We start from the raw sequence: 15097 nt of genomic DNA, 5'->3' as shown, positions 1-15097 counted from the left end.
AACATTATTTCACTTAATTCCCGCTACAATCCTTTCGGGTATTATTCCTTAACCAGTAGAGAAACTAAGACTCAGAGAATGTTAAGAAGCTTATACAAAACTAAGTCACACAGGAAGCAAGAGCAGAGCCAAGAGTCAGTCTGAGATTGGTTCAGCTCCAAAGTCCATGCTCAGATCTCTATGCTGTACTTCCTCTATAGCAGACTTTCTTTTCAGAGGAACCAGTCACTATAGAAGTACAGCTTATTTCCATTTCTATTTTTCTGGTCTGGAGTATGAATTCCTTGTCAGCAGAGCCCATGTTTTTTATATAACTTTGTTTTCCCAATTCCTATTAGAGCAGCAGTATCAACAAGTTATTGCTAAATGAAAAGGGGATATTAAATTCATTGCCACTGTGCCTAAAAGTGCCAGGACACATCACTCTAACTCGGCTCATCTGTAAAAAGAACCAAATTTTAAACAAACAACCTTGAAATGGGTACATAAACCTTTCAATGGCCACTTTTATTATGTTCATTGTGGAATGAATGGACACATATCAATCTAGCTGAGCTGTGGCTACTATGTAATTATTCCAGAAACATAGTTTTATTTTAAGTCAATTCATGAAGACAGAAACACTCTGCAGCTAACAACCTGTATTCCTTGCCTGGGACTATTTTTCCCCTCATATAGGTAGAAAAACTAAATCCATAACTTTCGAATTGGAACAGTAACTTTTTCTGGTCTATTGCTTTTGAAAAAAGATGATGAGACAAAACACAAAGAAAGACAAACATCATAAAATAACTTTTATACAGGATTAGTAGATCTGTTTACATATAAAAAACAGAAAGGCCCTCATTACATTTAGATTTCACATAAATTACACAGATTGACTTTTTAAAACTACTATTCAACTTTGTTTAAAGTCCCTTTTAAAAATTTCATTTTGAAGGCACAGTGCATGAAAATGAACCAAAGACTGAAGCACTTGAGATGAATGAGTTCTGGGCACCTCATATAAATAGCTATAGATTGTTCTGGAGCTGGGGAATGTCACTCTGAAAAAATGGGGAGGTGAAAAGTTGATTTTTAATGTGTGTAAAAAAATACCATTATGGCATACCTCCAGAAAGTCTGCAGCATGGCCAGCATAGAAGGTAGCTAGTATACTCATGTTATGCCATTTGTAAAAGCCATAATCATACATATTTATATAATTTATATCCAAATGCCTCAAAATGGTAGCCTATTTTCAAATTTCACAATAGATTCTGCCAAATGAAAATCAACTAGGATAATATTCTGAAAGTCAAGTGGAATATTAATGAATTATTGCCAAAAATAGGAGGATTGGATGTTGGGAAACATTTCTTCGTGAACTGGAAATCCAAGTTCAGCTGACATTAATCAAGGGCTCTAATCACCCCCCCAAAATCTGCTTTAATTAAAGCAAATCAGAAACCAAATACTTATCGAAAATTTGCTATATAGAAGATCACTGAACATCAACCATAGTGGACTTTTTTGTAGTAACATTAAAGTTGCTACCGTTAAAAACAATTCCACCAGAGAACCATGACATAGGGCACTAGTACAGCATTCATAGCCAAGAAGCTTTTAATACAGCAAGGACAAAACCTGGCACAAGTGCACTTCAGGCCACAAGAAAATAAAATGATTTACTGCTGAGAATAAATGGAAATAGAAGAACAGGTCCTGGTTACTGAGTAACCTGGTGTTAGCTCAGAAACACAATAAGCTCAGGCATAAGCACTACCTTTTATTTGTCAACTCATAATTAGTTTTAAGTTCAGTATTCATTAATTCAGCAAATCCCATTCAGGTGAAAGTTACCAAAGATTAACCAATCAATCACACTGGGCCAAATATACATTACGTTTCCTTTCTGGAGAATGACAAAGTCCCGAAGCACATTCCCTCCAAAGAGAACTGCAAGCATTCCTCAACTGGATGGGATCCCAACTACTACTCAAATGTTCAGCAAAATACATCAAAACTAAAGGGTCTTTCCTTCTGAAATTAACTTGAGTTCATCTTATTGAACTGCATAATCAGTACAAGTGCATTTACACAGGCAGACACTTTGAACATTACCTACTCAATCACTTTGCTTTTATTAAGGAGCTGGGAGGGAAGAAGGCTTACAAACTGATCACCCGGACGAAAAAAACAAAAGCCTTGTGAGTAAAGAAAGGCACAACTCAGGCTTGGGCAAATTTCTTAATACTGTGATACTTACTTGCCTCCATGACTCCAAGGAAATGGAAAGTCTCTAGGAGAAATACTGAAGAAATGCATTCCCCATGCCATATGGCTTCAACGCCTTAAGCAGTTGATGTGGTCTCATATTAGATTAGATCCACAAATAAAAGACAAAGCAGGGCAGAGAACACAGTCTTAGTAGTCATTACCCTGTACATTCATGTTAACAGGTAACATAGGCTGAGAAGGCCTTGTTTTCCAGAGCAATGCATTATTTAGAAATTCATTAGAGATTCAAGATTCATAGCAGAATTTGGTTTTCCTTTCAGGAAAAATTATTAAAAGAACTATTTGTATGTTCATCTCTAAAAATATAGTTTACACATGCTTAAAAGGCATGGACTCCAGCCACTGTGATGTACAGTGAAAGACATGTTTAATTTAAGACAGAGATGAATTTAAAAGGCATCCTCTAGTGAAGACCAATGCTAATAAAGTAAAGGTTGTCATGTCAACTTTGTTTCATTTCTACCTGCAATGTCCCAAGCAGAGCCAGCCACTCATAGGCCCTTTGTTGGTTTTCTGACTTTGCACTCAAAAATAAAGCTGCAAAAAGCGATACCACCACATCATCCCCTTAAGGAAAATGTAGAGCATTATTAGAAGAAATTAAATCATGTATATTTCATTAAGTATTAGCACCCCACAAACTCTGTTCTGTGTACGTGGTGGGCTAAGAGTGGGGTGGCAAGGGCTCAAAATTTCGAGTTGTTAATAACAGGATTAATACCAGAATGGCTTAACCCGGAAACACCCAAATTAGATCACAGATACTCATTAATAAATGTCATGACTTCATTATTCCTGCTAAACCAAATCTGTTTATGAAGCCACTCCGGGTACATTTCTCACAATACTTGGTTGAATGACCTAGATGGGTGGTAAACCACCTCCACATGAAGGCTTTGGGATGATAGATACATTAATGGATATAGAATACAACTTGAAAAGATGAGAGCAAGTTTTTTGATCCCCTGATTTAGTACAAGTTCAGCAGCAACTTGGCCATTAAAACATTCAAAGGTATTAAACCATTAGATCATTGGTAAGACTCATACTTACAAAAAGCATCATTTCCATTGAATAGCATGATATGACAGACACAATAAAACGCAAATCTTTTAGGCCTTTGCAGTAACCCCACTGGCACTGAAGATAACACTTTCTCACTACAGTGTTACTTTTTTTTTTTTTAATGGAGGGAGCCATATTTAAGTGCTTTCAACTGAACTTTTAACAAAATTGGTTGATCAAGAAGAGACCGTCAAATGAAACATTAGGACAAAGAACCCAATCACACGCAGAGGCCTTTACGAATAAGGTTGGCCAAGCTATTTCAATAACAGGATGCTATGATAGGGCGCTGGCTTGGGCTAACAAGGAGCGTAGATATTCTGCGTTCAAATGTAGGTTAAGAATGTGCAAGTAGGTCTCTTCCACGCTTCCAGGTATTTTCAGTAGAATTCAGATCTTGTCGATTGCCAGGTCATCTGAAAACCCTAAGTGTACAACATAGAAAAAGGTTCAAATTTAGGAAATAGTAAAGAATTAGGCATTCCTAGAATAAACTAGTGCTTCACAGATAAAAGCAACAGCACCTGTGGGTTTTTACCAAGTTAAAAGATAGGCAACACGAGTTTTAGCTTTTGCTAGATCTCCCTCTCAGCTCTACGCAAATGGACACTGAGATCTTTTACAACAGTCAACAAGTTCTCCCTTAAAATGGGGATGTTTACAGCTTTGCTAAACCTTACACAAGAGGTAGTGAAATCCTGCTTAGAGCACAGCCCACCGGTTCTGATCTAGCCTTGGAACAGGTAGAAAGCCAAATACGGAAGCCCGTTTAATCATTTCCTAATGTTACATAAGTTTCAAAATCAATTCAGCCTCCATTAAACCTGAATAATAAGAGAAACTCCAGCTATTTAATAACTAGAGAAAAGTACTCCTCAATAGGTTGAAAAAACCTCAAGTTTTTAAAGCTTTATGTCAGATTCTGACTGCTGTCCCTGCCTTAATGTTTCTGGATTCTTTTGGCCATTTAAAATAAAGAGAAAAAGCTAAAGCCACTAGTAAACACCTGGTGTGCAAAATACAACATCCACTAGTTGGCTTTCTTCAGTTATAGCATAAGCTCCAAACAGCTCATCTTAAATTAAGAAGAAAAACAAAGTGGCTGTCCCATCTCTGCATAAATAGAAAGCAGATTTTTTTTCTTTTTAAGGTAAGAGTACTTTAAGGAGGGGAAGTTCAAAACTGCCAGCCAAATTCACAGAGAATACAGATTTAGCAAGTTAACTTCCCAAAGCTCTTTGAAGAAGCAAAATAGTCTCTCTTCTTAATGCAGTGTCTCCCAAAAGGAACTGTAACTTTGCTTGGTACTTATGCTGGGAGAGATGCAAGGTGTGTGTTTCAATGTTTGCTGGAATATAATGTTTCCTCTTCAGTGTCTGTTTCATCCTGGAACTCGTGGCTTAAGAGAGACTTCTTGGAGCCGGTTGACATCATGCGAATTTCATCTTCATATTCATCATGATGCTGCCTGAGCCGATGAAAGCCATCCTTGTGTCTGTTAGACTTGATTGAGCAGATGCACCAAATAATGCAGGCTGTTAGGATCAATGCCGACATGGTGGCACCTGTCAACCAAAACCATCCCGTGAGTGGTGTTCTAGTTGAAGAATACAAATAAGCAGCTGCTTACAATAGCACTTTTTATATTATGCCCTTCATTTATTTTATTTTATTTTCATTCACTTAAAAATAACCTTTTTAATTACAGAAGTAGTACATGTATCATGTGCAAAATTAGAAAAATACAGACAAGCAAAATACTAAAAACCCACACCCCAAACTCCACTTCACATCTCCATTACCCCGAGGTCATTTTTAACAACCCTAGGGCATATTTTTTCTGGATTTTCCTTCACGTGTGTGTATGTACACATATATTTTTTCTTTTACCACAATGAAATCAAACTGTGTCTACTGTTGTGTAACCTGCTTTTCATCAATCAATGACTTCCACTTCTCCTTTCTGGTAAATTTTCATCTCATCCCAAATCCCTCATTTATTTAAAATATTTTTACATAAGGTTATCAGAGTAACAGTCTAAGTAACAGAAAATAATACCAATAAAATCATAATAAAAATTAAGTTCATGGGACTTCCCTGGTGGTCCAGTAGTTAAGACTCCAGGCTCCCAGTGCAGGGGGCCCAGGTTCGATCCCTGGTCCGAGAACTAGATCCTGCATGCGTGCCACAACTAAAGATCCCACATGCCGCAACTAAAGATCCCGCACGCGACAACGAAGACTCTGGGTGCCGCAACTAAGACCCGGCGCAGCCAAATATTTAAAAAAAAAAGTAAGTTCACTACAGCAAATGGGTGGCAGAGCCAGATTTAAACTGAATCCCAGCTTCTATGTTTCTAAGCACTTAGTGATTTATGCTTTATCCGATTCAAGTTAAGAACTCTACCATAAACACCCCACAACAGGCTCTATGATTTGACCATGTTTCCAATATACCACTCTCTCTCAACTAAGGATCTCTCCCCAACACACCCTGTAATAAAACTTGGTTATTTTGCATCAGGTCCAAGTTGTACTTAGAAATGAACCAAGGTTCTTTGTGTCAAAAGATACAATACAGCAGAGTATTTATTATTTTACCACATTTTTTCTTTCTAAACTTTCAGTGATTCAAGCAATGGCACACATTAAGCCTGGAGAAAACAAATATTCCCTCCTTCCAGGATCATGGAAAAAATAGAACTAATATAAGTCAAAGTCCAAGGGACTTATGATCTTAGTATAAAGCAAATCATTCATTCAATCAACAACTCTTCATTAAGACCCACTACATGCCAACCCATGGTTCTAGGCACTGGGAGGCAGATGAAATCCCTGTCCTCTCAGAGCTTATGTTTTAGTAGGAGAGATCGAATACAGACAAATAGATGACTAATACATAATGTAACGGCAGGTAGTGATAAGTGCTTTAACAGAAACAAGCAGCGGTGAGATAGTGACAGGGGTACTATTTTAGCTAGGGTGATCAGGGAAGGCCTCTCTGTGGAGGTGACATTTGAATACAGACCTGAAAATGTGATGGGGCAAGCCATGAGAACATATGAGAAAATAGTGTTCCAGGAAAATCATGTTTAGATAGGAGACGTTCGAGGAAAAGTGATTATTTTCGGGTGATTATGGAGGTGATCCACTCTCAAATTGAAATGTCAGGATTGGTTTTAACTTCAACTACTGAAAATTTAAATTTTTTTACCTGATACAGTTACCACAAGCTCCCTTGGCAAACCAAATATCCGGTTATCTGTGTCAAAGACTATTACCACAGAACTGGCTGCATCATGATGCACAAAGACCTAGGAAGATAAAGTGCAAGAATTAGGAAAATGTTTACCTAAGGTATATTGTATCCCTGCTATATTCCTAGGGCCTTTATAGCAAACCAAGGAGATGGTTCACTGTCATCTAAAGTACACAAAATGCTACAAAAATTTCCCTTTTGTTGCTAAAGGATAGAAAGATAACAAGGTACCATAATCAAGAGGTGGTCACATTTTTCTTTATTCCCCACAAGCTTTCTAACAAGAGTTTCAAATTAAATATAAGTATTATTAATAATAAAAATTTACATGAGACCACTCAAGTTGAGTTTCTTACCTGGGAATGTTGTTGCTGATACCCATCAGCAATGGCATTGATGTTATGGACACCTGGGGCTAACAGTACATGGAAATAACCTCCCTCTTTTGTGTGTACTTTTATTCCTTCATTGAGCACAATGACTGCTTTAGAGATTGGTTTTCCAGTCTTATCTTTAACAAATCCATGAACTCCCTTGTGAACCTTAAAAAAATAAATGTTTAAGATATAAATTTATGTTTTCATAATGCCAGATATTCTAGAGGCCATAACTTGAGGCCTGACAAAAACAAACAAAACAACAAAACCCTCTGTAAGTCTAGCTTATTCGTCCCTCCCCACTGACTCTGACCTTGTTTGCTACTCATTCACTGCTTCAGAGGCACAGAGATGGAAATAAGGGGAGAGAGGCCTCTGATAGAGTCAAAGCCTAAAATGTTTGAATCCAAGTCTTCCGACGTCTTGAATGCTTTACTTCCCACCACAGGACACTGTCTCGAGTAACTCCATGTGATATTCAAATGGAAGAACCTGCAGCATCTCACAGGGTTAAATTACCTCAATATACATCAGGTATGCGAACTCATGGCACCTATTTAGGCAATATAAAATGAACAAAACTCTCCTTTCTACATACATTTAAAATAAACAATACAAAATTTTGGTAAAAGATTAAGAAAGTATTTTGATAAAGGTTTTCACTGACCATATTTCTGGGAGTTCGCTTCTAGTTAAAATGGAAAGACTCACCTCCACCAACATGCTAAGAAGAGATTTTTTATTTTCTGCCCACAACGAAGGGAGTTGTGCTGCACTAGGAAAGTAGCAGCAGCTTGTGTATACTGTGATTTCTGGACAGTGGCCATAGGTAACACTATAATCCTGGAATATAAGATTCAAAAACAAATGTAGGAAAATTAATAAGTAAAAGTAAGGATGAGGCTATGTAATATGACAAATGGAATGAATGGAATAAAAAGAAAAGCTGGGTGATGTAAACAAAGAATCTGTAAAGCATTTTACAGCAAATATAAATAAACCAGTTGGTATTATAACCAGTCACAAACATGGCCACCCCTAAGAGAGTTCTTAAGATCAGGGACTATGTCTAATTCATTTTTATATCTCCAGTGCTTCCTACAGTGACTGACAGTAGAGGGGTTCTTATTAGGGTTTGGTGAATAAATGAATAAGTACATGCAGAGGGCCAGCTTCCCTCTAAACCCTGGAACTTCACTGCTGTTACTGCTGTTTTTTTTTTTTTGTTTTTTTTTTGCGGTACGCAGACCTCTCACTGCTGTGGTCTCTCCCGTTGCGGAGCGCAGGCTCCGGATACGCAGGCTCAGCGGCCATGGCTCATGGGCCCCGCCGCTCCGCGGCACGTGGGATCTTCCCGGACCGGGACACGAACCCGCGTCCCCTGCATTGGCAGGCGGACTCTCAACCACTGCGCCACCAGGGAAGCCCCTTACTGCTGTTTTTGAGTTCTTAGAGGTAAAAGCACAAGTATTTGCTCTCTGATACCCTCAATCTGCAGGCTCGAACCTACCATACAGCAATATAGCAATTATTTAGGTAGGAACTACTTGTGTGGACAGGTTCCAAAATCTAACTTACCACTTTTTCCCCCCAAACCCATTCTTCTTCCTAATTCAGTTAATGACAGTAACTCATTTTCTCAGACAGGTATGAAATCTTTTGTCTTTGACTTCAATTTCTTGCTATCGTCCAGAATTTGCCAAATCCTGTGAATTCCACTTCTACAACATCTCTGGAACTTCATCCCTTGATTCCATTCCCATTGCCACTACTCTAATCTAGGCCCTCAGTAGTTCTCGTCTAGGCTATTCTAAACCAGTCTCCCTGTGCCACAGTCTCTCCTTCCTCCAAACCATCTTAACCCACTGTTAAAAGATTTCCATAGAATAGCTCAGATCATGTCACCATATCCCTGCTCAAAACCTTTCATGGCTTCCCATTCCTTACTAAAACAAAGCATTCAAAGCTTCAAACTCTCTTTCCATTCTTGTCTTCTGCTGCTCTCCATTACACCCCATATTCTAACTAATGTAGACTGATTCTTTAAAAAAAAAAACATTAGTTTTGTATTGGAGTATAGCTGATTAACAACATTGTGTTAGTTTCACGTGTACAGCAGAGTGATTCTGTTATATGTAGACACGTATCTATTCTTTTTCAAATTCTTTTCCCATTTAGGTTATTACAGAGTATTGAGCAGAGTTCCCTATGCTATACAGTAGGTCCTTGTTGGTATAGCAGTGTGTACATATTAGACTGCTTCTTGACCTCTGCCCTTACTGCTTCCTCTTTATGGATGTCTTGGTTCACCATCTCTGCATCCCTAATGCCATCTCATCTATGAAAAGAAGGCTACATCTCTGACTAGGTATAACCTTTTCTGTCTTTAATTTCTCATGGCACATTGACATCTCTTCTAGATCACAGAGATTAATTCTGTAACATAGTTATTTGTATAATGGGCCATAGAATATTCTCTATCTTTCATATAGAAAAGTGCCTCACGCATAGCAAGTTCTTAATAAATAAAGGAGGGAAGGCAGGCAGAGAAGGGAATGAAGTCAATTTTCTGGTTGCACGTGTGAACGGAATGATGAGCTAACCACCCATCTGCTAACAACTCCTGACTAATTTGAAATGGATGGACAACAAATGAAAATGCTCTCAGAAAGAAATTAAAGAAGCCATTAAATGGAAAGACGGTGTTGTATTCTTGGATAGCAAGACAATACTGTGCAGGTGTCAAAACAACCCAAAGTGATTTATAGATTCAACACAACCCCTAACAAAATTCCAACAGCCTTTCTGCAGAAAAAGAGAGGCCAATTCCAAAATTCAAGTGAGACTGGAAGGACCCTTGAGTAGCCAAAACAATCTTGGAAAATAACAAAGTTGGAGAACTCATAGTTCCCAATTCAAAACTTAGTACAAAGCTACAGTGTTCAAAACAGTGGTCCTAGAATAAGAATAGACATATAGGGGCTTCCCTGGTGGCACAGTGGTTGAGCATCTGCCTGCCAACGCAGGGGACACAGGTTCGAGCCCTGGTCCGGGAGGATCCCACATGCCGCGGAGCAACTAAGCCCGTGTGTCACAACTACTGAAGCCTGCATGCTTAGAGCCCCTGCTCTGCAACAAGAGAAGCCACCGCGATGAGAAGCCTACCTGCTTATGAGAAAGCCCTCGGGCAGCAAGGAAGACCCAACGAAGCCAAAAATAATAAAAATAAAATTAAAAACAAAAGAATAGATATATAGACCAATAGTGTAGAACTGAGAATCCAGAAATAAATCCATACATCTATGGTCAATTGACTTTGACAAGGATGGCAAGACTATTCAATGGAAGAAAGAATAGTCTTTTCAACAAATGGTTCCGGGACAACTGGACTTCCATATGCAAACAAATGAAGTTGAACTCCTACTTCATATCATATACAAAAATCAACTCTGAATATATCAATGACCTAAATATGAGAGCTAAGTCCATAAAATTCTTAGAAGAAAACATAGGGGTAAATCTTTATGACCTAACGTTTGGCAATGAATTCTTAGATATGACAATAAAGCATGAGCAACGAAAGAAAAAAACAGATTTGGCTTCATCTAAATTAAAACTTTTGTGTATCAGAAGTTTTCTTGACATTATCAAGAAAGTGAAAATACAACTTACAGAATAGGAGAAACTATTGACAACAGAATAGGAGAAACTATTGACAAATCAAATATCTGGTAAGGGTTTAGTATTCAAAATATATAAAGAATTCTTATAACTCAACAACAAAAAGACAAAAACCCCAACTTTAAAATGGGCAATGGATTTGAATAGACATTTTTCCAAAGAAAACATACAAATGGCCAATGGGCAAATGAAAAGATGCTCAACATCATTAGTCATCAGGGAAATGCAAATCAAAACTAAAGTGAGATACCACTTCACACTTACTATGATGGCTATAATTTAAAAAATGGAAAATAAATGTTGGTGAGGATGTGGAGAAACTGGAACCTTTATACATTGCTGATAAGAATGTAAAATGGTTCAGCTGCTGTGGAAGTTTGGTGGTTCCTCAAAAGTTAAACAGAGAATTACAATATGACAAGCAAATCCACTTCTAGGTATATACTCAAAAGAATTGAAAACAGGGGCTTAAACAGATACTTGTACACGAATGTTCACTGCAGCATTATTTTCAAGAGCCAAAAGGTGGAAACATCTGTCCATCAAAAGATGAACTGATAAACAAAATGTGATCTACACGTACAATGGAATATTATTTAGCCATAAAAAGGAATGGAGTAGGTGATGTATGCTTCAGAATGGATGAACCCAGAAGGCATTATGCTAAGTGAAAAAAGCTGGACACAAAAGAAAAAATATTGTACAATTCCACTTATATGAAATATCCAGAATAGGCAAATACATAGAGACAGAGAGTAGATTAGAAGTTACCAGGGGCTGGGAGAAGAGGAGAATGGGGAGTTATTGCTTTGGGGCACAGAGTTTCTGTTTGGGGTAATGAAAGTTTTGAAAATAGATATGGTGATAGTTGCATGACACTGTTAATGTAATTAAAATATCACTGAAATTATAATTAAAAATGGCTAAATTGGCAAAAAAAATTGCTGTCAGAGGTTAGTTAGTTTAAGGGCTATCATGTCAAGGAAGCCACAAAACAGATGCCATTCACTTTACTATATCAGAAAAGTCACCTATTCCTTCACTCAATGTCCAATATGTATTTATAATTCCATTCTTACCATATTCTATAAAGCATACCTTCATGCTGCCCAGGTGACTGTGCCATTCTGCTCCACGCATTACTCCTCCTGGAATATTCTCATCTATAAAAGCATTGAGAGATGTAGGATCAACAAGATCATAAGGCAAGTCCTCATCCTCTCCCAAAACAGCAACAACAATAACAAAGGGTAGGGAAAATACCTACCTGATTTATTTGGGCAACTGGGCTGACCCATATGCATCGATGGATGATTATTTGCATAAAGAGATGCCAAATGCTTTAGAGTCTCTTTGTTTTCCACTACAAAAAGAAAAATACAGAAGTTAGCAGAGAAATTGAAAAGATTTGTCTCCAAGTTCAACTTCATGGACACAAAAGTCATATTCCTTTCCTTCTAGTAAATCTTGTACCTCACTGAAGTTTATTGAGGAGTTATTATAATTAAGCACACGGTTCTGTTCGCTCCAAGATAATCTGACCAAGAAGATAAGCATCTTCCTTATATTAAAAGGCACTAACGGCGAGTTTAACAAGTTATCACACAAAAATACAAACCTATTTTGGTATGTTTTACTACATTTGGGGGCAACTGTGGCCTAATTACAATATTCCTTGTAAGCTGCATTGCAAGCAACACAAATTATCTCCATATACAATGCCTCAGAGAGATTCAACAGGCAACTGTTTAACTCACCACAAGGTGCAACCAGTCAGTCAAGGTTTAAAGCAGGAGAGGGCAATTCTGTATTGCTAATGTTTGGTTACATAATATGGATTTCTTGGGGTGGGCATTGTGTCTTATTCCCTTTTGTATTTCCAATGTCTAGAGATATAATAATTGTTCCATAAATGTTTATGGAGTAAAAATTGAGCAGATGTGACAAGATGGCTACATTGAATAAAGCTAGGTCATCATTAGATCTGACCTCCCTGTTCCAAGTAACTGAACTGTTGATGTATGTACAGACTTCTTAGGTTGTTTATTCATGCAGTGTGCTCAAATGCTCACCATTTAAAAAATGTTTAGAAGGGATGTTACCTAATTGAAATTTCCTATTTAAGCTTAAATAGTATATATGTAAAGTGACATTCTACATACCTGTTTGTACTGGCTTGTCATATGGGTATGTGACCAGCACTGAACCACCATCTAAAGCAACAGAAAGACTGAAGTCTTGTTTCTGAATCAAATTTTCAATGATGGCTTTAGTTTCAGGTTGGGAGGCATTATCTAAAAATATAGAAATGTCAAACATAAAATATCAAGTTTTAAAATTTTAGTGTGAGCAGCTAAGAAAATATTCCCTACTTGAGCACAGTCAAAAGGCTAACTCACAAAATCTGTAGATAAATACTTTATTACTCCATAAGCCACTACCTCACGCAAGAAAGATACTTCCTAGGAGGTAGGTTATTTTGAGTTTTACACACTTTAGGATAATGTTGAAAGGTTAATGACTCTAACCAAGTTTAAGAAAATTCTTACTGGAAACAAAAAGGGATGGACATATCCTCTTTTAGAAAATAATAACCTGTCCTTGAAAGAAAATAAGATTTTCAGAAATCAGGGTATTTTCTGAAGCATTGTTTGCAAGAGCAAAAATTTAAAAAGAAACTAAATGTCCATCAGTAGGGAAACTGTTGAATAAACTAGAGTACTACCATATATTAATAGCATAATAAGATGCCATTAATAAGAATGTTAGAGATCTATGAGTATTGAAATAGATAGATGTCAATGATATATCCAATAAAAATGTTGCAGAACAATATGTATAGCTGATGATCCTATTTAAGTAAATAAGAAACAGGCCCCTTCAAATCAATACACACATACACTGTGTGTGTGTATACGTGTGTGTACACTCATATATAAGAGAGTAGAGAGGAAGAATATACATCTCTGTATGACTATGATGAAAACCTTCCCCCCAATATTATTGATTGAATTTCTAAGAAAAAAACTTGAATTACTTTTGCAAATGAAAAACAAGAAGAATTTGAAAAGTTTTCTAGATGTCTCTATTCATTTATATTGTACATCCTAGACAAGAAAGCACCCCTTACTCATCTATAAAATAGGATCAACCAATCTCCTAGCAAAGAGAAATAAAATTATCTGCAAAGTACTTTAATGACCTAAATATTGGTCTTACTTGTGAAGTCTGTATCCAGGTCTTTGCCACGAGCATTTGTCTGTCCTATCTTTGAAGTACAGTCTTTCTCTTGTGCTCTCTCTCGCCCATCTGGATTTATAGAAGGGACAATCACAATTCTAGTCCTGTCGACCAACTAAAACGGAAACAGAAATCAATGAGTTTATTAGCTCTATGTGGAATCAAAAGGTACCCTCCCATGCTTCAAACAGAAAGTCTTTATTGTTTGTTTTAAACACAGATTTAAAAGGCAGAACTGAAAAATAAATAAAATTCTCTCTTGCTCCAAAAAAATTAAAAAAGAAACAAAAAACTGCACAGCTGCTGTTCCCAGAGACCTCCCAATATCTTACAACAGGGTCAGAAACCACTGTCTGTAGGCTAAACCCAGCCTGCTGCTTGCTATTGTAAATAAAATTTTATTGGCACACAGCCTTGCCCATTCATATGACTGTTTTTGTTCTGCAATGGCAGAGTTGAGTAGCTGCAACACACAACATCTGACCCACAAAGTCCAAAATATATACTATATGGCCCTTTATAGAAAAAGTTTGCTGACCACTGGCTTAGATCAATCATAACTGACCAATAAATAAAAATAATAAAAATACAATAATATTGTATTTATAATAATAATGTACTTCCAGATTAAAAACTGGAACATATAATGTGACAAATATCAATGTATGTCTGGAAACAATGAGACAGAAGAGTTGAAATCAGCATATCAAAAAAAAATGAGGTGGGATATTTGTCTTACTCATAATTTCTCCCTCAAATGAGCCATATCCAGGAGTGTTAATACCTACATTTATGGCATGAATTTCTGATATAATTCATCCTACATATTTCTAATAATAAATCAGAATAAGTGATCCCTGGTTTATTTATTCTAGTAAAATTGTCAATAGCTTGAAAATATATTTGCAATCCTTTAATTCATTTATGCTGGAATCTCTGAGGGAGATTTTTTTCCTATGTGCTTGGGCTTAACCATATGTCTCTGGGTATATGTATATTTTCTTGAACTCTCCAGACAATTCTGGCACTTAGCTCAAAACAAATGGCAATCTAAAGTGATCTAAGCCTAATTAGACCAGTGAGGCAAATTCTCATAAACTAGGAGTTTTGAAATTCCTGGTAGATGTTTTACCTGGGATATATAGTCTCTTATAACCTTAAGATCAGTAGGTAGTAACTCTGGCTAAATGTTAGA

The 15097-nt window shown here is 37.0% G+C and overlaps 1 protein-coding gene across 1 annotated transcript in view; it reads right to left on the bottom strand.

Annotated features, from left to right (window-relative positions):
• Window positions 1–4487: 4487 nt before the first annotated feature.
• CPD (carboxypeptidase D) overlaps window positions 4488–15097 on the bottom strand; it is a 63344-nt gene continuing 52734 nt past the window's right edge. Inside the window, exons 14-21 of the mRNA XM_065896445.1 lie at window positions 13882–14017; window positions 12825–12956; window positions 11930–12025; window positions 11761–11825; window positions 7693–7824; window positions 6961–7146; window positions 6560–6659; window positions 4488–4910 (exon numbers count right to left, since the gene is read on the bottom strand). Coding sequence (XP_065752517.1) covers window positions 4684–4910; window positions 6560–6659; window positions 6961–7146; window positions 7693–7824; window positions 11761–11825; window positions 11930–12025; window positions 12825–12956; window positions 13882–14017 — 1074 coding nt within the window. The 3' untranslated portion in view covers window positions 4488–4683. The remainder of the gene's footprint in view (window positions 4911–6559; window positions 6660–6960; window positions 7147–7692; window positions 7825–11760; window positions 11826–11929; window positions 12026–12824; window positions 12957–13881; window positions 14018–15097) is intronic.

The sequence above is a fragment of the Phocoena phocoena genome, chromosome 19 (assembly GCF_963924675.1).
Source record: "Phocoena phocoena chromosome 19, mPhoPho1.1, whole genome shotgun sequence".
Lineage (NCBI taxonomy): Eukaryota > Metazoa > Chordata > Mammalia > Artiodactyla > Phocoenidae > Phocoena > Phocoena phocoena.
This window is presented reverse-complemented; position numbering and strand designations above follow the sequence as displayed.